This window comes from Pelecanus crispus, chromosome 21, assembly GCF_030463565.1.
Source record: "Pelecanus crispus isolate bPelCri1 chromosome 21, bPelCri1.pri, whole genome shotgun sequence".
In the NCBI taxonomy this organism is placed as follows: domain Eukaryota; kingdom Metazoa; phylum Chordata; class Aves; order Pelecaniformes; family Pelecanidae; genus Pelecanus; species Pelecanus crispus.
The window spans coordinates 6,509,093-6,532,357 of NC_134663.1; the positions used below are offsets into that span (position 1 = coordinate 6,509,093).

Sequence of the window (23,265 nt, forward strand, 5' to 3'; positions counted from 1 at the left end):
AAGGCTGCAATAAGGTCTTCCTGGAGCCTTTTCTTCTCCAGGCTGAACAACACCAACTCTCTCAGTGTACAGGAGAGCTGTTCCATCCCCGGGATCATTTTCGTGGCCTCCTCTGGACCTGCTCCAACAGGTCCATGTCTTTCCTGTGCTGAGGACTGCAGAGCTGATGCAGTGCTCCGGGTGGGGTCTCACCAGAATAGAGCAGAGGGGCAGAATCCCCTCCCTCGACCTGCTGGCCACGCTGCTTTTGATGCAGCCCAGGATACGGTCGGCTTTCTGTGCTGCGAATGCACATTGCCAGCTCATGTCCAGCTTTTCATCCACCAGTACTCCCAAGTCCTTCTCCGCAGGGCTGCTCTCGATCCACTCGTTGCCCAGCCTATATCCGTGTTTGGGATTGCCACGACCCATGTGCAGGACCTTGCACTTGGCCTTGTAGAACTTTATGAGGTTCACACAGGCCCACCTCTCTAGCCTGTCACAGTCCCTCTGGATGGCATCTCTTCCCTCTAGAGTACCAACCACGCCACTCAGCTCGGTGTCATCTGCAAACTTGCTGAGGGTGCACTCCATCGCGCTATGTCCCCGACAAAGATGTTAAATAATACTGGTCCCAGTGCGGACCCCTGCGGGACATGGCTCATCACTGTTCTCCACCCGGACATCGAGTTGTTGACTGCAAGTCTTTGAGCATGACCATCCAGCCAATTCCTTATCCACCGAGTGATCCAGCTGTCAAATCCATGTCTCTCCATTTTAGAGACAAGGATGTCATGCAGGACAGTGTCAAATGCTTTGCACAAGTCCAGGTAGATGCCATCAGTCTCTCTTCCCTTATCCACCAATGCTGTAACCCCGTTGTAGAAGGCCACCAAGTTTGTCAGGCACAATTTGCCCTTAGTGAAGCCATGTTGGCTGTCACCAATCGCCTCTCTATTTTCCACGTGTCTTAGCATACTTTCCAGGAGGATCTGCTCCATGATCTTGCTGGGCACAGAGGTGAGACTGAGCAGCCTGTAGTTTCCTGGGTCTTCCTTTTTTCCCTTTTTAAAAATGGGGGTTATGTTTCCCCTTTTCCAGTCACTGGGAACTTCACCAGTCTGCCACAACTTTTCAAATATGATGAATAGTGGCTTAGCAACTTCATCTGCCAGTTCCCTTGGGACCCTTGGATGCATCTCATCAGGTCTCATGGACTTGGGCATGTTCAGGTTCCTTAGATGGTCTTGAACCTGATCTTCTCCTACGGTGGGTGGTACTTTGTTCTCCCAGTCCCTGCCTTTGGATTCTGTGAGTTGGGCAACGTGGCTAGAACATTTGCTGGTGAAGACCAAGGCAAAAATGTTGTTGAGTGCCTCAGCCTCCTCCATGTCAATTGTAGCCAGGTCTTCTGTTTTGCTCGTTACGGGGGGAAGGTGCAGTTTCTTTCATCTTCTTTTGTTGTCCTATGTACCTGAAGAAACCCTTCTTGTTATTTTTCACATCCCTAGCCAAGTTCAGCTCCAGCTGTGTCTTGGCTTTCCTGATGCCCTCCCTGCACTCCCGGGCCACATCCCTATCATCTCCCCAGGATGTGTATCCCTGCCTCCACCGCCTATGCATTTTGGTTTTGTGTTTGAGTTTGGCTAAGAGGTCTTGACTTAGCCAAGCTGACCTCCTGCCTCCCCTGCATGACTTCTTGCACATTGGGATTGAGAGCTCTTGTGCCCTAAGAAAAATGTCTTTAAATATCTCCCAGCTCTCATTCGCTCCTTTGCCTCTGAGGGCAGTTTCCCAAGGGACCCCATGCACTAGCACCCTAAGAAGCCTGAAGTTTGTCTTTCTGGGGTTTTCCTGACTCTACTTTTTACCCGTCCTGTACCCCTCAAGACTGAGAATTTGACCAGGGTATGATTGATCCAGCCCAGGCTACCTCCAGTCTTGACCTCTCCGATAAGTTCTTCCACATTAGTGAGCAACAGGTCCAGCAGTGCCTCTCCTCTGGTCGGGCTCTCCATCATCTCTATTAGGAATTTGTCCTCAGTGCACTCCAGTAGTTTCCTGGACTGCTCGCAGTTCCCTGTGCCGCTTTTCCAGCAGATGTCCGTTGATGTGGTTGAAGTCCCCCATGAGGATCAGGGCCTGTGAGTGTGATGCTGCCTGCAGATACTTGCTGTGGTTTTGTTCTGGGTTGGGGGAAAAAGATCTGCCTGGCTTGCGTTGCACGTGGAAAATAACAAGCAGCACAGCTCCTATGGGGGAAAAGACCTTCTCCGACCTTCTCCTTGCTCCCACACCGATTTGAGGATTTGCCCCATACCTGCAAACTGCTGAGCTGACCTCAAAGCCACGGGCGCCCCCAGCTCAAAGCTATTTGCTGGAGAAGGTGGTCTCCTGGTCCCGGTGAGTGCATCCTGGCTGTGGGGAACAGCGTGGTGAGCTTGCGTCCTGCCGACTGCTAAATGATGGGCTAGCCCCCACACTTCGTTGCAGGATGGACAAGCAAATAGTTCCCAGACAAAGCTGGCCCAGAAGAAGAGCTTTCCGTGTGGCCACCAGTGCTCGGGCACGTCATCATCTGGCCCTGCAGAGAGCGTAGAGGGGGGGATCACTGCTTTCTTAGCAGTTTGCCTTAACGTCGATGACTGATTTCAGGCTCTTTGGCTGGTAAAACCACAAAAATCCTTTCCTAAAATCCCCTTGGGATACTCTGAATAGGAATGCTTTTCTGGTAAATAAGGTCAGATCAGTATCTGGTTTGTACAAGAGGTTTAGTAATCCCCTCGTATACGAGTGATTTTTCTGACAGATTTGATGGCCAGGAGTATTGTTTTCACAGTGCAAAGAAGGCACCGCACCCCGTATCATGGCAGTAGTGTTTCCTGCCCCGCTCCCAGTGTAGCTGAGCCTGAAGTTTCGAGAGCAGGAGCTGTCAAGAAATAAACCATGGCTTGCCAGTTGGAGAGTGCTGGCTGCTGAGATGAATTGAGTGTGCCCAGCGAGATGTGGTGAAGTCTGTCTGTGGACACCTCCTCCTGTGAAGGCGAAAAGCAAAACTCCTCATTACCTCTCGTTATTCTCTGTGGCTCCTGATGCAGATTCAAACCCAGCGTGGTGACTCCCGGCCTGACTACCACCACCAGGAGCCGTCGGGGCTCTCTTGGTGCCAAAGCTCTTTGGTATTTCTGTGCCTACCCCTTCCCTGAAGAGCAACATCAGTGCTCCAAGTGCTACTCTAGGCTCCTCTCTCCGAAAGGATGCTGTGAGCTGCTGACCTCTAATAGCACAGACAGACAGATGTTCCTCAGACACCTTCCTTTGCCTTTCAGGAGCTACTGCTGCTGGTGGCAATGCTTTTTCGCTACCACATTGGCAGGAGAGCACCTAGATCTGCCAAAATCTGGAAAATTCCCTCTTCATTTGATACGATGCTTAGGAGGAAACCATCGGTGTGGAGTTATTGCACCCGTAGACAGGGGGTGCTTGGGTTGGACACTAGGCAAGCGGTGGGAGACCCTCGCACCTCAATTCTGGAAGGTCTCTGCTGTGAAGGAGATCAGCTTCCCCCTGTCCGCCCCGCCGAAGCCTGGCTTCAGGCAGAGCAGAGTGGCACTCACACCTACATGCTATCGTTGAAAGTAAACCTAACTTCTCCAGGCTTTAATTGCAGCCAGAAATTGGGGTGGCTCTGCAGAAAATGTAAAGAGGGAAACTGTGCATGACTTGTGGGTTGGGTTTTTGGTTTTGGTTTTTTTTTTTTTTAAGGAATGTCTGTTCAATTAACTTGTTTTAATGACTAATCTGTGTTGTTGCTTCCAGGTCAGGGGTCATCACATTGCAAAGCTTGATCCTCTCGGCATTAGTTGTGTAAATTTTGACGATGCGCCAGTAACTGTTTCTCCAAACGTCGGTGAGAATTACTCTGCAAATTAATTCTAATGTAATTTAACTTTTTTACCCCTCCCCTCTTGTTTTTCTCCCTTTCCCCTCTCCCTCTTGGTACCTGTTCTCCTTTCTATTCCTGGCCCATTTCATAGATTCGAGGGCATCATGTAGCACAACTCGACCCACTGGGCATCTTGGATGCAGATCTGGACTCCTCCCTTCCAGCCGATATTATCACATCCACAGACAAACTGGGTGAGGGCTTTGAGAGCAGTTAGTGCTGCATTGCTTGAGCTCCTCTCTCTTTCACAGCTTTGTAGGTAGATTGCTTCACCAGTAAGGGGGGAAAGGTCTTAAGTTTCCTTAGTAATGATCACTCTAAATTTATAGTCGACCAGCTGCTGTGGAGCAGTTCTGCCCCCCTCTGGCTGTCATGGCGAATGGGTCTCGTGTCAAAACCTTATTGCTCGGCTCACGTTTCTCCTCCAACCAGTGCCACTTAATTATGTCATTGAACTCGCTCATCCAGGGGTGGAAGCAATTGCACCTTCTGGAAATGCAAAGCAGAGAGGTTTTGTGTTGGTGAGAGCTGGAGGTCTGTTCCCTCAGCTCCTCTTGCCGCTCTTGGCGGACCGGAGAGCTGGGGTCAGTGGGCTGGCTTTGCCTCTGCAGGGCTGGGAAGCGCCTCTTGGTGTGCCCCTGTGACGATGCCATGCCCTCCTTCGCTCCCAGCTTGCTGCAGCATCTGTAAATCCCTTAACTGCCCCCTTTTCCAAGACTGAGCTATGAGTCCCTGCCAGTGATCATAACAAGGAAGCTTTGGGATGCGTTCCCATCCGAGTAGAGAGGTGGAAATCCCAATGCCTTCGAGCGAAAGATGCATGAGTGTTGCACAGAAGTGTGTGTGGTGCCTAGGACTTGAAATCCTAATCTGAAAGTGCTTAAACTCAGCACCTCTCAACGTGCTTTAGATTTGATCTCTGTAGTACGCTGGCATTTTTCTAGCTGGAACGAGGTCGCAGTGCTGAGCTCTTTCTCCTTGCTGGTGCTTTCCAAGGGTTGTTACCCTGGCACTATGAACGCTCGAGAGGCATGCTTCTAACTTAGAGTAGAGCAGCAGTAATGATTACTAACCTTGCACAACTGAAACAGCCGATCAGAGCATATGGTGCATGTAAATGATCTTGATTCCTTGTTCAGCTGCCAGCACAGGGACACCAGCCCTGGACCTGCTGGACCTTCATACAGGATTATGTGTACTGGGAGTGGTAGGGAAGGGTTAGGTTTTGGTTGTCCCAGCTCGCTGGATGATGGGGAAGCTGCTTCATCCCCAGGTCTGGACTTCTGACGCGCTTGTCCAGAGGACCAAGCCCTGGCTGTGCCTCAGGAGCTGGCCGGCTCTGGGTTGGAGCAAGCCCTGTGCCTGGGAGGTTGTGATGGGAAGAGGTGGGGAGATGATGGCCATGAACCCACGCTCAGGAGTGGACACAAGTACTCGTATTCGGCACTGTGATGGGAGCGGGGAGGCTTTTTTAGTTGACTTTGAAGCCACTCCCAGGGGCTGGGGAGAGGAAGGGTTAAGGAAAGCCTTTTCTAGCTCAGGGGTTTTGGCCTCTGCTGTGGGCGCTATGGTCCTCCTGAAGCAGAGCAGCAGGGGAGCATCCATCCATCCATCCATCCATCCATCCATCCCCCAGTCTGTGCTGGGACTGGGGATTGCCCTGACCCTTGCACTTGACCTTGTTGGATGTCATGAACTTCACATGGGCCCACTGCTCAAGCCTGTCCAGGTCCCTCTGGATGGCATCCCTTCCCTCCAGCGTATCAACCGCACCACTCAGCTTGGTGTCACCCGCAACCTGGCTGAGGGTGCCCTTGATCCCACTATCCATGCCATCGATGAAGATACTAAACTGTATTGGTCCCAGTACGGACCCTTAAGGAACACTGCTCCTTACTGGTTTCCACTTGGACATTGAACTTACGGGACTGCTTCAATGGGGAGAGCCAGTTCAGAGGCTTTTCTTCTGCTTTGGCCGTGTGGTTCCTCTGAAGCAAGGCGTGCTCCAGTGGTGTCCTTGCTTCAGAGGCAGAAAAGCCCAAGAGCCCTAAGCGGTCCAAGAACAGGTCCTCCCTTGGAGCCCCAGCTGTAGAGCTGGGCTGACAGCATTGTCTCAGCTGTACCAGAATCTGGGTAAAGCAGTATAAGTGCCATTTTTCCTGCTCCCCCAGGGTGAGCGGTCATGAGCCCAGCAGCGTGACCCAGCCCTGCTCACTGCGGTGGAAAGTGTTCAGGCACGGCTGGTCCATAGGCATCAGCTGGAAGAGAATCTCAGCCTGCGATCTCCATGTCTGAGCCAGGCGTTAAGTTTAATTTCTGTTTCTTTGTGGCTTTCATACTAAAGTGTCTGTCATTGCAGTTCCTGGTGTTGATTTAATTACCAGGAATCCATTAATCCATAGGAAATAACGAGTTCTGGGAACAAGCTGTGCTGGTATCAGCCGCTAGCGCATGTTGGGGTTATGTCCCATGGTAGGACCCCAGACTCAAATGGCTGTGTCTAATCAAAGGAGGCTTTATTATCTTGCTGTAAGTATTACTTATACTGAATAGACTTTCCCCTGGTATCCTCATCCTGGAAAACCTCATCTGGTCGATCTTAAAATACAACTTGGCGAGCATAGCTTGCAAACAGCGCTCAGCAAGAGGGGAGGAGAGCAGCGCTGGTGCAGAGCGTGGGCAGAGCTCTGGCCGAGCCTAAGATCGGGTATTGCCTGCTTGTGGCAGAGAAAGCCAATTTCTAAGGAGATCCTGCTGTCTTTTTTTGCTTTGAAAGAGTATTTCTTAACACTTGACAGAGCAGTTAATAACAGGAGTGGTTTTGAAACTTGGAAACAATCTTGTTTCCTCTTTCTGAACAGTGAAATCCTTAAAGGTCAGCTTTTGTGGTGCAAGATCTGCTGCCAACAGCTTAAACTGTGGCCGGGCAGTGCTGTAATTCAAAGGAATTGCATGGTTAATCTTGGAAATTGATCTTTCTTCTCAATTGCCTTTTGTTTAGCAACTGGTTGGTGTCTGGTTTGGAAGCTGTCTTCGGATTAAGCGGTGTGAGCTTTGGAGAAAATGCCAGGCAGGGAAAGCCCGCCTGGGGGTACTCAGTCTGATGAGTGGTGGGGCTGGAGCCACCAAATTCCTCTTTCTCTTGTCTTTTCTTTTTAAAAAACAAAATAATCTCATCCTGGTCTTCTACTGGAGCTAATCTGACATGGTAAGTGGTGTAAAACAAGGACAAGATGACTGCAGGAACTTGATGTGACCTGTCCAAGGAAATAATACCTTAGCACGCTGAAATCCATGTGGTGCGTGGAAGTTGGTGTGTGTCTGAGTGTCCGTCTGTCTGTCTGTCTGTCTCTCCATGGAAGGCAGCTGCTCCTGCCTCTTGCCCAGGGGAATTGGTGGAAATCGTCCTCCAGCTTGGGACGAGCCAGGCGAGCCCCTGCGAGGAGATGGGCTGCCACCTCCCCTTTCCCCAGTTTGAGACCTTGCTAACCAAACTTCTCACCTAAACATATGATTTTTCCCCATTGACCAAAAAGAGAAGCTTTTCCAAAGCCTTTCTGGTAACCCAGGTGAGATTGAGGCACTCAGGTCACCTAACCTAGCCACGGAACGCAGCTCTGGCGATGCATGGTGCCTGCCACTCCGGCAGCCCTGCCTGCATCCGGCACGGTATCCCGGTACTCCCGCCTGCGCCGAGCACGCTTGAGAAATGACCGTGTTGCGCGTGCCTGCCTCGCCGTTGGTCTTCCTCATTAACAGCCTGCTCGTTAACACCCCGATCCCCCTCCTGCCTCCCTCCTGCCTGTGTGTAGGCAGCAGTGACGCCTCCTTGGGAGTGACCTTGAAATCCTCCCGGTAGCAAAGGAGCAGAGCAAAAGCCTCTGGGAGCAGATGTCGGTGGGAGGCAGCTCCCTGCTCTGCCAGAGGATAACGCTCCCCTTGATGCAGCCTGACGGAAGGATGCCTTTTGGCTGTAGCAGGTGAAGGCACCGTGCTGGGTGGTCTCCCTTTCCTGTCTGAGGTGTGCACGCAAGAGGACATCTCAAACCATGCAGCTCAACTGCTCCCCAGTGTCTGATGCCTCCCCGCTCCCCTCCCTGCTCCTCCCTCCTCTCACCAGACTTTCCACCGGGATTTCTTTTCTGCCTAGTTGGTAGTCATCCTCCATCCCAACCCTTTTGCCTCTGATGGTTTTTGACTGTATTTTAAATCCTGTATTTTTTTGACTTGTGCTTTCCATGACTAGTTTTCACGGTTCCAGGTTTTTTTTTTTACTAACTTTGACTGCGTCTCTCTATCTTCTCCCTTTCTGCACCCCTTTCCCTGCCCACCCCAGATCTCGCAGTGTTCAAGGAGCGGCTGAGAGTGTTAACAGTAGGAGGTATGCAATTAATGAGCCTTTAACCCTCTGGAGTGCAGGACTCTCTTTGAATAGGTTATTCTGGGCATGAACCAAGCCGGTAAAGTGGTCCCCCCCATCTTGCACCACTCTTGAGTTTTGTAACGTGTTTATTTTTCATTTGTCCCACTAGAAGTCTCAATGTAGGCACTTGGTTAGTGATGCTTCACCTGTAGAGATTCCCAGTGTAGAGCCTCGCTAGCCTTTTCCATACTGTGTGTTTGCATGCCTAGCTTGCTAGAGTACATGTTTTGTTGTGAACATTAATTTTACGAGGCCTCAATATCCCTGATTGGTTTGAGTCTCCTAAAAATCCAAGCTGTCTTCTCCTGACTCTGCCCTGGTTCTGTCCCGGTGAAAATTTGGCAGCTCATCTGTAGCCTTCCCCGCATCTGATGGTATTGCTGCCTATAAATACTCAGCACTGTCAAAAAAGCTGGCAGGTTGCAGCAAAGCAGAAGCAGAGATGCTTAGAGCCCTGAAAACTCCTTGTAAAATCTGATACCCCCCAAAGTGTGCCTGAGTCTTCAAACCGGCATGACAGAGCGAGCCGAAGCCCTGTGCTGTGGGGGCTGGGAGCCACAGCAAATTACCGAGGCTTCCCTGAAACCTCCAACTAGCAGCTTATCTGGGATGCTCCGTACTAATGCCGCCTCTCTCCGTGACTTCTGTTTGGATAGGAACCACAGAGAAGTCCTGGAGACATGGGGCCAAGCCCTCAGCTCCTGCTAGCGTTAAGCGCTCCCAGGCACGGCTCCAGTGGATCTGGCTTAATTCCTTCCCCTGGGATTAGCAGCGTCCAGGGGGGTGATGTGGGCAGAGGAGGGGATGGACGGCAGCGGCAACCAGGAAGACCTTGGCTCTGGGCTTGCTGTGGGTGTTCCCCGCTTCTGGCAAGCGCTGTCCTTGAGGCTGCACAGGGATGAGCTGTGGCCAGCGCTGTCTCCAGCTCATCCTCCGTTCCTGACCAGAGGGCAAGGGATAGACTCTTTGAAGATTAAGTTCAAGGAGGGCCAGCTCTGCAGGGGCCAATTTTTGCCTCCCTTTGCCTGGAGGAAGGTGGGTTATGCTGCCCTGCAGCATTTAAGGGGTGGCATTCCCCATGCCCTGCCAGAGAGACCCCAGCTGAGGCGTTGGCATGGTTTGGAGGGAGCCGGGAGGAGTGGGGGTAACTCTGCCTCCTCTGTGGCTCCTGCCCTGGGCCAGAAAACACCTTGAAACCTGGCCTTGTTGGGAGTGGGCAGCTCCACTCATCCACCCTCCTTCCAGCCAAGCTCCGGCTTCAAAAGGGTCTTGGGACTCCCCAGTCCCCTTCCCAGCTCTGCTTCTGCCTTGCTGCATCGGTTCAGCGAGTTGTCCCTCCTCCTCCTCCGTGCCTCAGTTTCCCCAAAGACAACCATGAGCTTCAGCGGGCACCGAGGCAGCTCTGATGTTCTGGGGTACTGTGGAGCTGCTGCAGGACCTGCCCGTGCTGTAACAGCAGCAGGCGGCGGCGGGGCTCACCTGCGGCTCTGAAACCTGACGTTTGGCTCTGAGCCCTGCTCGGCACCTTCTCCAGGCGCACCCAGCTCCCCACAGCCCCGCGTGCCGTACGTAGGAGCCGCCTACTAACCACGAGGTGCCAGCCCCAGAAAGGAGGTGGTTTGCTGAGCAGAGCTAGGCTAAACCCCTAATTAAAAGGCTGTTAATTGGGTGAGGGGGTATCTGGGCAGCAAAACCCCCGAGGGGCTGGTTGGCTGCCCCGCTCCCGGGCTGAGCTATTCAGGAGAGTCCATCGCAGAGCCCTGATGCTGTTTTCTCTCTCTTGCTTCTCTTTCTCTCCCTCTTTGGGGTTTGTCTGTTTTAACTGTTTCCTTCTCTGCCTTGACTCTTCATTTTCACTTGCCACCATGTGGTGACACCTCTATTGTGCTCGGTGACTCCTCAATTCCTCTGTTTCTTTTCTCTCCCCTCTGTTATAATTTGTGGTGTATTTTTTGTGTTCTTGGGGCTACAAACTTCCTGACTCTCACCCTGGATTTTTTTAATTACCGATTTACATGCGTATATATATTGCTTGGTGTTTCGTTTCCTGTGTTACTTTTCGTAATAACCTTGTTGTTCTGTGCTTAATGTCTTTTTGTTTAATTACGGCTTGGTTTTTATCCATATAAACCTCCTTCATGCTTATTTTTGGTTTTATGCTGCTTTTTTTTGTCCCTTCCCCACCTCTCCCAAATGCACCCGGTCCCTGTGTGACGGTGTCCCCCCGTTCCCCTTCCTTCCTTCTCTCTCTTGCTTTTGCTTGTCCCACCCATGAAAAATCCTGCAGGCTTTTACGGGCTGGATGAATCTGACCTCGACAAGGTCTTCCACTTGCCCACAACCACTTTCATCGGTGGAAATGAATCAGCTCTTCCACTCCGAGAAATCATCCGTCGGCTGGAGGTGAGGAGGGCAGGGAGGGCTCTGTGAGACCCGTTTGCAGCCTGGGACAGGGGCAGAGCAGTTGCTTTTTGGAGGCCTTATCGCTGCTTGCAGCCTGGGCCAGCCTGCAGATTTTAAGCTTTTCAGGTTGGGAGCGGCTCCTCGGTGCTTGCTCCACTTGTAGCAGCCGCCCCATGTTACCTAGTCATCTCTGACCACCTCCAGCTTCATGTTGCCTTGGGGCAACACATTTGGTCTACCCAACGTGGAGCAAACCCCAGGCAACTAAATACTACATTTCTGGAAACCTTTGCAGCTCCATTTTCCAGTTTAAAGCAGCAAACAGTGCTGGGAAAGCACAGGAGCAGGCTGGAAGCAGGCGATACCCTGCTCCGTGCACTGCAGCAGTGCTGCTGCCCTGCATGGTGGCCCCTTGGAGGGTCTCAGGGCAGGAGCAGCTCCAACCTGGGACTGGGGCTTCCGGCTCTTGCAGCCAGTTCCTCTCTACTGCCAAATTTCATACCCTGCTCTACCCAGTCTGAGAGCACAGACGGCTCCTAGAGGCAGGCTGCAGGCTTCTCAGATGGTCTCTGCCGAGATAGGTTGACCTTGGGAGAAGCAAAGCTGCGTCAACATCTTGGATAAGCTGCAAGAATGGGCTCCTTATTTTTTGGGGGGGGTTGTTTTGCTGATTCTCTCCCCGCCATATGAAGTGGGGTTGTGGACCTGGTCACAGCTGATGCCACCGAGAGGGCAAATCTCACCTCCGAGGTGGATGTAAAGGACTTGAGGGCCTGATCCTGGGCCCCTTGGGGAAAGGGAATTAAACATTTTGATGTTGGGTCATGTGTAGGGTCTGAGCTGCCCCACAGCATCCCAGGACGTCCCCTGCAGCATCCCTTTTCCCAGGAAAATGGCTCAAACCAGCCTTCCAAAACGGGGCTGGCACAGTGCTGGCTGCCGGGCGCTGCTCCTGGGTCCCCCAGGCTGCCGTTGCAGGCGGCACTTGCTGGTGTTCAGGCAGCGCAGTGCGGCTGCCAGGCAGGAGGGTTTGTGTCTCTGCTGGTGCCGGAGGGCTCTTTGTCTTGCTGAAAGGTTAAAGAGGGGAATGAAAGTCCCTGGCCCCGTGGTCTGATAAGATGCTGCACGTGCCTGTCTTTGCGGGGGGTGAGGAGGTGTTAAAGCCCTGGCTGTTGTCTCATGGCCCTTCTTCTCCCATCGGGGCAGATGGCGTACTGCCAGCACATCGGCGTGGAGTTCATGTTTATCAACGACCTGGAGCAGTGCCAGTGGATCCGGCAGAAGTTTGAGACCCCGGGCATCATGCAGTTCACCAACGAAGAGAAACGCACGCTGCTGGCCAGGCTGGTCCGTTCTACCAGGTACCCCGGGGGGGTCTTCACCTTCCCTTGCTGCATGGGGTAGTTTGCTCCCAGCCGGAGGGACGTGGTCACCGCCTGAGTCACATCTTGACATCATCTGTCGCAGTCAGCTTAATCAGCAGGGTGACGCCACTGAGCTGCTGGGCTGGCAGGCTCAGGTGCTGGCAAAGAGCCTGAAAGCATGATCCTGAAAGAAAAGGTCTAAAAATAAGGTTTAAGTGCAGCACGTGGGGTGTGTGGTGGGGGAGCAGCCAGCCGGGCTCTGTGGGAGACCAGGGTGACCGGGAAGGCTGTCAGGCTGCTGCATGACGCCTGCTTAAGCATCACTGGGTGCTGTGGCTCCCTCGGTGCGGTCCCCATCCTTTCTCTGGTTTCTGCCCTCAGCTGTAGCCCTGGCACTGATCCCTCTCTCCCTTTGCCTTCCAGGTTTGAGGAGTTCCTCCATCGGAAATGGTCTTCGGAGAAGCGTTTTGGTCTGGAGGGCTGCGAAGTGCTGATCCCAGCCTTAAAGACCATTATTGATAAGTCGAGTGAGAAGGGAGTGGATTATGTTATCATGGGGATGCCCCACAGGTAACCCTGCCTCCCTTCGCAGCAGTGCTTGGGATGCAGAGGAGGGGGATGCTGACGGGGTTCAGTAGCGGAGGGCACACTGGTTCCTGCCATCACCTAAATGGTCTCAGGGGGTGGTGAACCTTAGCTGGAGAGCTTAGGCCTTGGCTGCTCTCTGCTCATCACGTTTTCAGCTTCAGTTCATTTGTAAATTCATCTGGAGAGGGGTGGTGGCTCAAGCAGCGGAGCTTGAATCCCAGAGCAGGATTTGGCCTGCCCGTTCTGGGGCAGCTGTCAGGATGCGGCAGCGGCCAGTCCATCCCTGGGCTGAGGGTTCTGCAGTCTTCTTCTCAGATGAACTGTAGAGCCCCCTCCCCGGCTGACCCTACAGCCGTCGCTGGAGTTGTCGCACACCTCTGTGTGACAGGGGGGTGGCAGGTCACTGTCGGCACTTGATGCCAGGCTGGCGCTGCTGGTTGCCAACCATGGTCTTGCTTTTGCAGGGGACGCCTGAATGTTCTTGCCAATGTGATCAGGAAAGAGCTGGAGCAGATCTTCTGCCAGTTCGACTCCAAGCTGGAGGCTGCTGATGAGGTGAGTCGTCTCCTCTGCCTGTAGCAGGTTGCTGTCGCCTGTCCGCATGCGGTCCCCGAAGGCTGTGGCCGTGCAGCGTGAGCTGGATTCTGCCACTGCTTGTGGTGTCACTCGGTGGCATTGGTGTTGCAAGGATTTCCACGTTGCATGCACGCTCGTGTGACTGAAGCCTTCGTGTCGGTGCCAGTGCTTGTCTTGGGACACCTTGCCTGTCCCAGGGAGTGCTGTGGCCACTGCTGATGTCTCCAGCGCAGGCTGGGTGGTCAGTGGCTCTCCATGGGCGTGAAACAGGCTTGGGGTGAATGATGAGGTGAGGGGAAGGCGACCAGGAGCAGAGGTTGGCTTGTGCCCTTGCAGCAGCCCCTGGTCCCCGTATGGGGCCCTAAAGCAGCTCCAAAAGTCCCAAGGCTCGAATTGCTTGTGCCGCAGGCTCTGTCACTGCGATGCACTCGTGCTTCAAAGCTTCCAGCATCATAAGCCAGGATGATTTGGCTTTTGGAAAGCTGGGCTGGGCTGGCTTTATCCTGTCACGCCCTTCAGGTGGGGTTTTGAGGTGAGAAGGCAGCAGCCTGGGGCGTTGGTGCCCCAACTGGGAACTGCGGCGTTTTGCGAGCGATGCCAGGGATGGCTGTACTGTGGCAGTGCAGGCAGAACTTGGGCGAGCATTACTCCAACTCTGTTTTCCAGTGTCTCCCCCAAACCCACCACACTTGCTCCTTCCCCTGCACCTATGTCCTTACCTAGATAGGCTTGATGTGTGTCTGAGGTTTGTTGGCAGTTTGGTACCTGGAACAGGCTACTTTTGCTTTGCTGAATGCCAGGTCAGCTCCTAAAGTGGGTGCCTGCTGCTTTCTGCCAGTGCCTCTGGAAAATGCCCCCTTTTCCCAGCACCTGGGGTCAGGGCTGCCTTGCCTCAGGTCTTCTTCCATGACCCAAAAGCCGCTCACGTTCCTGGGGTGACTCTTCTCTCCTCTCCCCTCCGTCAGGGCTCCGGTGACGTGAAGTACCACCTGGGAATGTACCACCGGCGGATTAACCGCGTCACCGACAGGAACATCACCCTTTCCTTGGTGGCAAATCCTTCTCACTTGGAAGCAGCTGATCCCGTTGTTCAAGGCAAGACTAAAGCAGAGCAGTTTTACTGTGGGGACACAGAAGGGAAGAAGGTGAGTGGTGCTGAGATGCCTGCAGTGAAGTGGCCCGGGCTGGATGGGGCTGGTGGGAAAGTGAGGAAACCCAGATGGTTTTCATTTGCCATGCCCCTTCCCCTGCCATCACCCCGCTGTCACCCTGACTTTGCTCCCCCATCCTTCCCCACTGTCTTTGGGGATAACTTCAGTAGGGGCTCACCCAGCCCGGGCTCCCATTGCTGCTTTCTCTGTCTCTGAATGACCGTCTCGGCCAGGCTGCGGGCAGCAGCAGATGCCCAAATCCCTGGTTGGAAAGCAGGGAAGTGAGGAGCGCTCCCAAAAGCCAACCCAAGCATTACAGCTCGGGGGGCTCGGTAGTAGGAGCCTCAAGCTGAAGGATCTTGATGTGACCAGGGATAACCATTCCTGGGGCTGGGAAAGCTGGAGCCGGTGGCAGGAGGCAGCTCTCCGCACCCAGGTGGGAGAGCAGGCAGGGAACGGTCTGTGGTGGGGAGTTTATTGCGGTCTGATTCATCACAGACCTGTCTCCAACACCAAGAAGTGGAAGGGTGAGATTGAAAGTGCTTCCCTTCCTCCTACACCCCAAGGGCTGGATATAAATAGACAAACTTTGTCCTCGTCTGACAGGCGGCATCCTCAGCCAGCCCCTGGGTATGATAGCAAAATAACGTCACCAAAGCTGGAGCGAGCTCCCGGCCTGGCTCCTGCCCAAAGGTCTTCTGGGGTGAAAGCGTGGGGGAAAGGGGCATTTTTCTCATCTTCCCCTAGTTAGAAAAAGGCTTTGCTTTGGGACACGTGTGTTTGGGAATGGGACTCTCCTCCCAGCCGCTGTGCACCGGGTGCCATCCTGCTGCCTGATCGAGGCGCCCCGCGTGTGCCACCCTTGCTCGGGGGGAGAACTGGTGGCTCCAGCCTTCTCCCTGGCAGTTGTGCCAACCATGGCCGGCTCCACTCCAATCCCCTGAGAAAGAAAGCGTCGGATGCATTGACGAGCTGTTCTGTGTCCCTTCTGGGATGCCGAAGGCTCGTGGGGATGAGCCTTGGGCCCTTCCCTGGTGTCTGTCCCTGCCTGCCATCCCCGCAGAGCCCCTGCTGACCACCGTGGCTTCATGTCTCCCAGGTGATGTCCATCCTCCTGCACGGAGACGCTGCTTTCGCTGGGCAGGGCATCGTGTACGAGACATTCCACTTGAGCGACCTGCCCTCCTACACCACCCATGGCACTGTGCACGTTGTGGTGAACAACCAGGTGAGGAGCAACTCCCCTGCATCCACGGGGGCCCCTCACAGACCAGCCTCTCCAGCCTTGGGTCTGGATGGTAGCTGGCAGCAGGCAGTAGCTGTTTCCCAGCCAGTGTTCCTGGCATGACCCATAATCCTGGGGTGAGCAGGGGGTACTTTATACCCAGCTGCTCAACAGTAGCAGCTTTTGAGTCTAGCCTGGTGCAGAGGTGGTGCAACCTGATGCTCAGCGTGCGAGATCACGCAGGGCTGCTCCATTCTGCCCCTGCATAAACCAGAGATATTTCACTGGGACCAGCCCCTTTCACAGGGACCTGTGGGTGCCACGGGATGACAGCACAGGCGCAGGGACCGGGACATGCTGTGGTGCCCAGGACAGGCAGGTTGTGCTATGGCTGAGCAGCGCAGCCATGGGGAAACTCCCAGCTCAGCCGCAGAAGCCGAGCTGCCCTCAAAGCTGCGTGTGCTGCTTTCCAAATCCTTACCACTGTGCTGGTCCTGTTCCCTCTCACCTGCTACAGATTGGCTTCACAACAGACCCTCGGATGGCCCGCTCCTCCCCGTACCCGACCGATGTTGCCCGCGTGGTGAACGCGCCCATTTTCCATGTCAATGCGGACGACCCGGAGGCCGTTGTCTACGTGTGCAATGTGGCAGCAGAGTGGCGAAGCACCTTCCATAAGGATGTGGTGGTGGATTTGGTAAGAAATGTGCCACGAGGCTTTATCCTAAAGCTGTGGCTCTGCTGTGGGTGCTCGTCGATACCTCTCGGGGTGTATTTTCTCAAAGCTGAGGTTTCTCTTCAGGACTTGTCTGGCCTTTTTGACATGAGGGGAGGGAGGAGGTGGCGTAAAGCGAGGCAATGAGGCTGTAATAGCACTTGGAGAGGCAACACTGCCTGTATGGAGCCTGCCCTCGCCTCCCGCATTGGGGGGGAAACGCTTGGGTCCCTCCTGGGCTGTTTCAGACCCTTCCTAGCACAGGTACTTCCGACTGCTTTCGGAGCTGTGGGTTGCAAGCAGCTGGTTTCAAAGGCTCTTTCGCCTCCCGGCAGGTTTGTTACAGGCGCAATGGTCACAATGAGATGGACGAACCCATGTTCACGCAACCCCTGATGTACAAACAGATCCGGAAACAGAAGCCGGTGCTGCAGAAATACGCAGAGCTGCTGATTTCCCAGGGGGTGGTAAATCAGCCTGAGTATGAGGTACTGTCCCTTGGGGCCTGGGAGGAAAACTGTGGGTGGCATCTCCAGGGAAAACTGCTTGTTTGGTTCAGTCCTGAGTGTGAACGATGCGAGGGGGCCTGTTTCTGCTTGTGCTTGTCGCCTAAAGGTGGCAGAGCTGTGCTAGGGTTGGGTGAGCGCTGCAGACCTGGCAGCAGTGGGGTTAGGAGCCAAGGCTCGTCCTTGGACTGTGCCAGCTCTGAACAGCACAGGAACATCTAGTTCAAGGACTGCCCCGTGATCGGTGCAGTGCAGACCACATGGCGCTGGGCCACTGCAGCACGCCTGGGACCCACAGGAGAGTTGGTCTCTGCAGCACTCGGGCTCGCTGTGGCCTGGGGATATCTGGGGCAGGTCCCCTGCCCCCCATTCTCCCACCCTGGCAGCAAGTGCAGCAGCAGCTCTGCCAGCTCTTCCTTGCCCTGGTACCACTTTGTAGCATCTTTAGGGTTGAATGCGTGTTGCCGGTTGGGATGGCAGCAGAGCTGTCCCTTGGGGGACGGGGGCCTCCAGCAGCAGCTCTGCTCTCTAAGGCTGAGCTGCGCAGCCCTGGGGCTCCCCTGCTGTGGGGACCAGCTGTGCCCTCCAGCACGTTTGCAAGCTCGCACCAAGGCCCCCAGGCTTGGCACCCTTGTTTGGAGACCCCTCGCTAATGCTTTTCCACTTCCTGGTTCTACCTTTTAGGAGGAAATTGCCAAGTACGATAAGATCTGTGAGGAGGCCCATGCGAGATCCAAGGACGAAAAGATCTTGCACATCAAGCACTGGCTGGACTCACCCTGGCCTGGTAAGTCACTAGCAACGTTTTGGAGGTCCCTAGCAAAGAGCCTGGCTTCTCTAGAGCCGTGGCAGCTATTTTCTAGTAAACCACGCTGGTGGGGAGGTGGGGTGGTGTTCTCTGCTCCCAGCATCCCCACCCTTGCTTGAGGGTGTCCGTGACCTGAGCTCTTCACACAGAGCTGGGCATGGCTCCCACAACATAGTGGACTGCTCCTCCTCCTGCAGGTTTCTTCACTCTGGATGGCCAGCCCCGGAGCATGACCTGCCCTTCCACCGGTCTGAATGAAGAGGACTTGACGCACATCGGTCAAGTGGCCAGCTCGGTGCCGGTGGAGGATTTCACTATCCATGGAGGTAAGGGCTTGCGGAACCTATGCCAGACTGGGCGTTTGTTCCAGAGAAGATGTGGGATAGGGCTGGAACGTAGCCTGGAAGGAAGAGACCTGTTACAGTGCTTCGATATGTGTGGCCAGCAGGTCGAGGGAAAGGATTGTCCCCCTCTACTCTGCTCTCCTGAGACCCCACCTGGAGCACTGCGTCAGCTCTGGGGTCCCCAGCACAAGACAGACATGGACCTGTTGGAGAGGGTCCAGAGGAGGCCACGAAAATGATCCCAGGGATGGAACAGCTCTCCTGTACAGAAAGGCTGAGAGATCTGGGGGCGTTCAGTCTGGAGAACAGAAGGCTCCGGGGAGACCTGACTGTGGCCTTTCAGTATATAAAGGGGGCTTATGAGAAAGACAGAGAGAGACTTTTTACCAGGGCCTGTAGTGACAGGACAAGGGGCAGCGGTTTTAAACTGAAGGAGAGGGTAGGTTTAGATTGGACATAAGGATGGTGGTGCTACACTGGGACAGGTTGCCCAGAGAAGCTGTGGATGCCCCACCAGTGGAAGTGTTCAGGGTCAGGTTGGATGGGGCTTTGAGCAACCTGGTCTAGTGAAAGATGTCCCTGCTCCTGGCAGGGGGGTTGGACTAGTTGGCCCTTGAAAGTCCCTCCCAACCCAAACCCTTCTGTGAGTCTACAAGAATTAGTTCACAAAGGAGCTGCGGTTAAGGGAAGTGAACTGAGGAGTAGCTCTTCTTCAGAGCTACTCCCTCCCTGCAGTCCTGATTCCTCATCCCTGGTTCATCCCTCCAGCAGAGGTGGCTTCATTCCTCTGCCCCTGGGCATTTGCAGTCTGTCAGTCCATCGGCAGGTTGTGGGACAGACACAGTGTTGCTGGAGCTCCCTTCTGCACCAGCTACAAACCAGCTTCTGCCCTGGCAGGTTTAAGCCGTATTCTGAAAACCCGTGGGGAGATGGTGAAGAACCGGACGGTGGACTGGGCCCTGGCAGAGTACATGGCATTCGGCTCCCTGCTCAAAGAGGGGATCCACATCCGCCTGAGTGGCCAGGATGTTGAGAGGGGGACATTCAGGTAAAGCCGTGCTTTTCATGGCCGTAAAGGCGATTCCAGCCATTCCAGAAGGGACCCAAAGGGTGACGATGGAGTAATGCTTTCCCCTGTTCCAGCCATCGCCACCATGTCCTGCACGATCAGAATGTGGACAAGAGGACCTGTATCCCCATGAACCACCTCTGGCCCAACCAGGCTCCTTACACCGTCTGCAACAGCTCTCTGTCGGAGTACGGCGTCCTTGGTGAGCAAGGAGGTCTGCGCCTGCCGCCGCGGGGGGTGAGGCTGCTCTGGGAGGATAACCCCCTCGCTTCTCTCCCATCCTTCAGGATTCGAGCTGGGCTTCGCCATGGCAAGCCCCAATGCCCTGGTTCTTTGGGAAGCCCAATTCGGGGACTTCCACAACACTGCTCAGTGCATAATCGACCAGTTCATCTGTCCCGGGCAGGCCAAGTGGGTCAGGCAGAACGGCATCGTCCTGCTGCTTCCCCATGGCATGGAGGGCATGGTAAGGACCCCCCCAGCTCACAGGCACCCACGGGTGCCCTTTGCCTGGCTGGCACTAGAAGCAGAGCTGAGGGCAGCGGTGGTGGGTAGCACTGCTTGCGGCGTGGCCGTGCCCGGCACCGGCTTCTCATGCCGGCCTTGTCCCAGCTCTCCCCCCCTCACTCCCCCCTGCTTGGTCCCTGCAGGGTCCTGAGCACTCCTCCGCCCGCCCGGAGCGATTCTTGCAGATGTGCAACGACGATCCCGACGTCTTCCCGGTGAGTGGTGGCCGCGCTGAGCTCAGCCCGGCCCTCCTGTGTCCTGGATCCAACTGCTGCCTTGAAATGGGGAGGGGGGTGATAGCGCCTGGGTGGGCTCAGCATGGCGCTGCGGTCAGGGCGGGTGTCACGGAGCCAGTAGCAGGAGGCGTGGGACGCCCTGGGCTGGTGCTGCAGCCGGGAGGGTCTGGGGAAAGGGGCTGAACCCAGTGCCTAGGCTACACCTCCACTGCCCCTGGGGCTGCTGCGCAGTGTGAGGCAGAGGTGTCCCCAAAAGCAGCTTGGGAGGCGGCTGCTGGCCACCCCTGTGGCTGCCCCAAGGTGGCTTGCCATGGCGAAGCCCAGCTCGAATCCTGAAGGATGGGAGAGAAGCGAGGGGGTCATCCTCCCAGAGCAGCCTCTCCCCAGTCTCCGTGGGTCTCCATGTGCTCCGGAGGGGGAGAGGAGAGAGGGAGGGCTGGGTGCCACTCTTCTCCCCGCTGCCGGAGCTGCGAGGCCAAGAGGCACCTTGTGTTTCTTGAAACCCTGTCGACCGCGCTCGCCGAGGCAGAAACTGGATGACTTCGACGTGCGCCAGCTCTACGACTGCAACTGGATCGTCGTGAACTGCTCCACTCCGGCCAACTTCTTCCATGTCCTCCGGCGCCAGATCCTCCTGCCCTTCCGCAAACCGGTCAGTGCCGGCAGCTCTGCGCCGGCTCGGTGCCAAGGCAGGGCAGCTCCACGTCCCTTCCAAGCCTGGGGACGGGACTCGGGGAGGGCTTGTTCTCGCACCTCAGCAGCAAACACGGGCAGTTTGCCTCTGCCTGGGCCAAGGACCTCTTGGTGCTCGGGGTTGGTTTGGTACGTGACGTGCTGCTGGGCGGCTTGTGCAGGCTGGGGTGGCTGCAACCCCTTCCTGCGCTCTGCAGGGAGATCAAGAGATGTTGGAGCCGACGGGCATCGGTGAATAACACGGTACAGCTGCTTGCCTTCAGCTCTGGCCGTGGGGCAGGCAGGTCCCTGGCAGCATCTCGGCCTCTTTCCCAGGGGAAACGCAGACTGGGAAAGCCGGGTACTGTCAGGAAACAGTGTCCAAGCTGGCAGAGCATGGCAGCCGAGCGAGGAGCAAATCTCTGGCAGCTGCACCTGTGCTCGGGCAGGGGAGGGCAGGCAGGACACGCAGGTCGGCGCTCCGGCCTTTGCTTGCAGGGGGTGCTTCTGGTGAGGCTGACAGTTTTGCTCTGCCTCTTCTCCCGCCTCCAGCTGATTATCTTCACTCCGAAGTCGCTGCTGCGCCACCCCGAAGCCCGCTCCAGCTTTGACGACATGCTGCCAGGTACGAGCAGCGCAGAGGTGTCTGTTCCCCCCCTGCGCTGGTCTGCGGGATGAAGGGTGAAGGGCAGGAGCCGGCCATCTCGGGTAAAGTCCACCTGGCAGCAGCCGCCCCGTGCCGAAGAGCGGCCGAGCGAGGCTGATGCCACCGGCATCGGGGCATCGCAGACAGCCCGTGTGGGGACATCTGCGCTGGCCTGGCACATGGGCCGCCTTCCTCCCTCCCCGCTCCCCTCCGGTGCCGGCGCGGTGTGCTTGCCCCTGCCGTGGCCAGGGCGTGCCGGCTGTGGCCATCTACCCAGCAAATTGGAGCCACCCTTCGTTAGTGCCGAGCTGGGGAGACGTGACTCGGCTTTCCGGGCTTTGCCGTCGTGCTTCCTCCATTGGCAGCTGCTTCCCGCTGGAGCAGCGCAGCCAGGGTTTGGCAGCCCTGAGTTGCACAGAGCCGCGATGGTTTGTACTGGGAGCCAGACCCAGTACCAGCTGGTCTGGCTCTGCCTCTCCGGTTTGCCTGCCCAGGCTGGGGTCCCAGGAGGGGCTGGCACGGGATGCGGGTGCAGGCAGCCGCTGGCGCGGTGTCCCAGGCTGCTGCGGGTGACGGTGCCGTCCTCCCTCTTGGCAGGCACCCACTTCCTCCGCGTCATCCCCGATGGCGGCCCTGCGGCCCAGAGCCCCGAGCAGGTGAAGCGGGTGCTGTTCTGCACCGGCAAGGTCTACTACGACCTGACCCGCGAGCGCAAGGCCCGGCAGATGGAGGCCGATGTGGCCATCACCAGGGTGGAGCAGGTGAGCAGGGTCTGGCCGCCTCTGAGCCTGCGGGCTGGGGGTGCCGTGGCCCCCGTGACACCGCTGTGACACCGCTCCATGTCCCCCGCAGCTCTCCCCATTCCCCTTCGACCTCCTCCAGCGGGAAGCCGAGAAGTACCCAGCCGCTGAGCTGGTGTGGTGCCAGGAGGAGCACAAGAACCAGGGCTACTATGACTATGTCAAACCCCGGCTCCGCACCACCATCAACCGCGCCAAGCCCGTCTGGTAGGGACTCGGGGGGGTGGCTGTGATGCCGGGGGGGGGGGTCTGGGGGGTGCAGGCCCCCTCTCACCCCCTGCCTTCTCCCCCACAGGTATGCAGGGCGGGAGCCGGCGGCTGCCCCTGCCACCGGCAACAAGAAAACCCACCTGACGGAGCTGCAGCGGCTCCTCGACACGGCCTTCAACCTCGACGCCTTCAAGGACCTGGCCTAAGCGCCAGCCCGGCGGCAGCAGCATGCTCCCGTCCATCTGTCTGTCCATCTGTCTGTCCCTCACTCGCCTTCCCCCCCCCCCTTAACTACAGACCTTGTAAAACCCCACGCCGGCGCCTGGAGTCCTTGTGCGGCTCGCGCTGGGGCCGGCGCTGCTGCAGCCGCCCCGGCGGGCGAGAGGGGCCAGGAGCTGCCCCCCTGCCACCACGCGGGTGAGACCCCCAGCCCCCCGCGCCCCCCACGAGGGGCTGGGCCCCGGTGCTCTTTGCCGGGGGCGTCCAGTGCAGTGGGCGCGACCGCCTCCCCGCTCCTCCCAGTCCCGTGTGGCACTTGCCCCTGCAGCCGCTGCCTCGGGGGAGCGAGACAGGGCCCACGCAGGTCTGGGGGTGCTGGCCCCCCGCCCCAGGGTCCCCTCCGCCCTGCCAGCTTCCCGGGCACCCGTGGCGCGGTTTGCCCGTCCCTGGGGAGCGCCGTCCCCCTCCGCCTGCACCGGCACCGCGGCCTCGCACCCCCGCTGCCGCTGGGCCAGCGCCGTGGGCCGGGCCCTCCCGTGGGGGGTCCTGGGTGGGAGCGGGGCGTGGGGGTGACCCCGGCTGGGGCTCGCTTTTGGCTTCTCCAGCAAACAGCACGGCCGCACGGCCCACGTGCGTCCTCCTGCCGCGGGGTGCCGGGAGCCAGGGCGGGCGTGCGGCGCACATGCGGTGCACACGCGGCACACACGTGTGCGCAGCCTCTCGAAGCGGCGTGCTGGGAACCAGGGCGCACACGCAGCGCACACGCGTGTGCAGCTTCTCGAAGCGGGGTGCCAGGAGCCAGGGCGCACATACAGCGCACACGCGGCGCACACGCAGCGCACACGCGTGTGCAGCCTCTCGAAGCAGGGTGCCGGGAG

The 23,265-nt window shown here is 56.7% G+C and overlaps 1 protein-coding gene across 3 annotated transcripts in view; it reads left to right on the forward strand.

Moving 5' to 3' along the window:
* Positions 1 to 22,447, forward strand: part of OGDH (oxoglutarate dehydrogenase) — a 34,908-nt gene extending 12,461 nt beyond the window's left edge. Inside the window, exons 4-24 of one of the 3 annotated variants that reach the window (XM_075724035.1) lie at positions 4,017 to 4,119; positions 8,262 to 8,306; positions 10,636 to 10,751; positions 11,958 to 12,112; positions 12,539 to 12,685; positions 13,168 to 13,258; positions 14,245 to 14,424; positions 15,530 to 15,658; positions 16,173 to 16,352; positions 16,706 to 16,858; positions 17,561 to 17,663; positions 17,882 to 18,010; positions 18,926 to 19,076; positions 19,172 to 19,299; positions 19,385 to 19,563; positions 19,748 to 19,819; positions 20,370 to 20,492; positions 21,065 to 21,137; positions 21,756 to 21,919; positions 22,011 to 22,165; positions 22,254 to 22,447. In XM_075724035.1, the coding sequence (XP_075580150.1) occupies positions 4,017 to 4,119; positions 8,262 to 8,306; positions 10,636 to 10,751; positions 11,958 to 12,112; positions 12,539 to 12,685; positions 13,168 to 13,258; positions 14,245 to 14,424; positions 15,530 to 15,658; positions 16,173 to 16,352; positions 16,706 to 16,858; positions 17,561 to 17,663; positions 17,882 to 18,010; positions 18,926 to 19,076; positions 19,172 to 19,299; positions 19,385 to 19,563; positions 19,748 to 19,819; positions 20,370 to 20,492; positions 21,065 to 21,137; positions 21,756 to 21,919; positions 22,011 to 22,165; positions 22,254 to 22,374 (2,697 nt within the window). In that variant the 3' untranslated portion in view covers positions 22,375 to 22,447. Of the gene's footprint in view, positions 1 to 3,798; positions 3,890 to 4,016; positions 4,120 to 8,261; positions 8,307 to 10,635; positions 10,752 to 11,957; positions 12,113 to 12,538; positions 12,686 to 13,167; positions 13,259 to 14,244; positions 14,425 to 15,529; positions 15,659 to 16,172; positions 16,353 to 16,705; positions 16,859 to 17,560; positions 17,664 to 17,881; positions 18,011 to 18,925; positions 19,077 to 19,171; positions 19,300 to 19,384; positions 19,564 to 19,747; positions 19,820 to 20,369; positions 20,493 to 21,064; positions 21,138 to 21,755; positions 21,920 to 22,010; positions 22,166 to 22,253 lie in introns of all 3 variants that reach the window. The other 2 variants (XM_075724037.1, XM_075724036.1) reach the window with 2 other exon arrangements.
* The last annotated feature ends 818 nt before the right edge of the window (positions 22,448 to 23,265 follow it).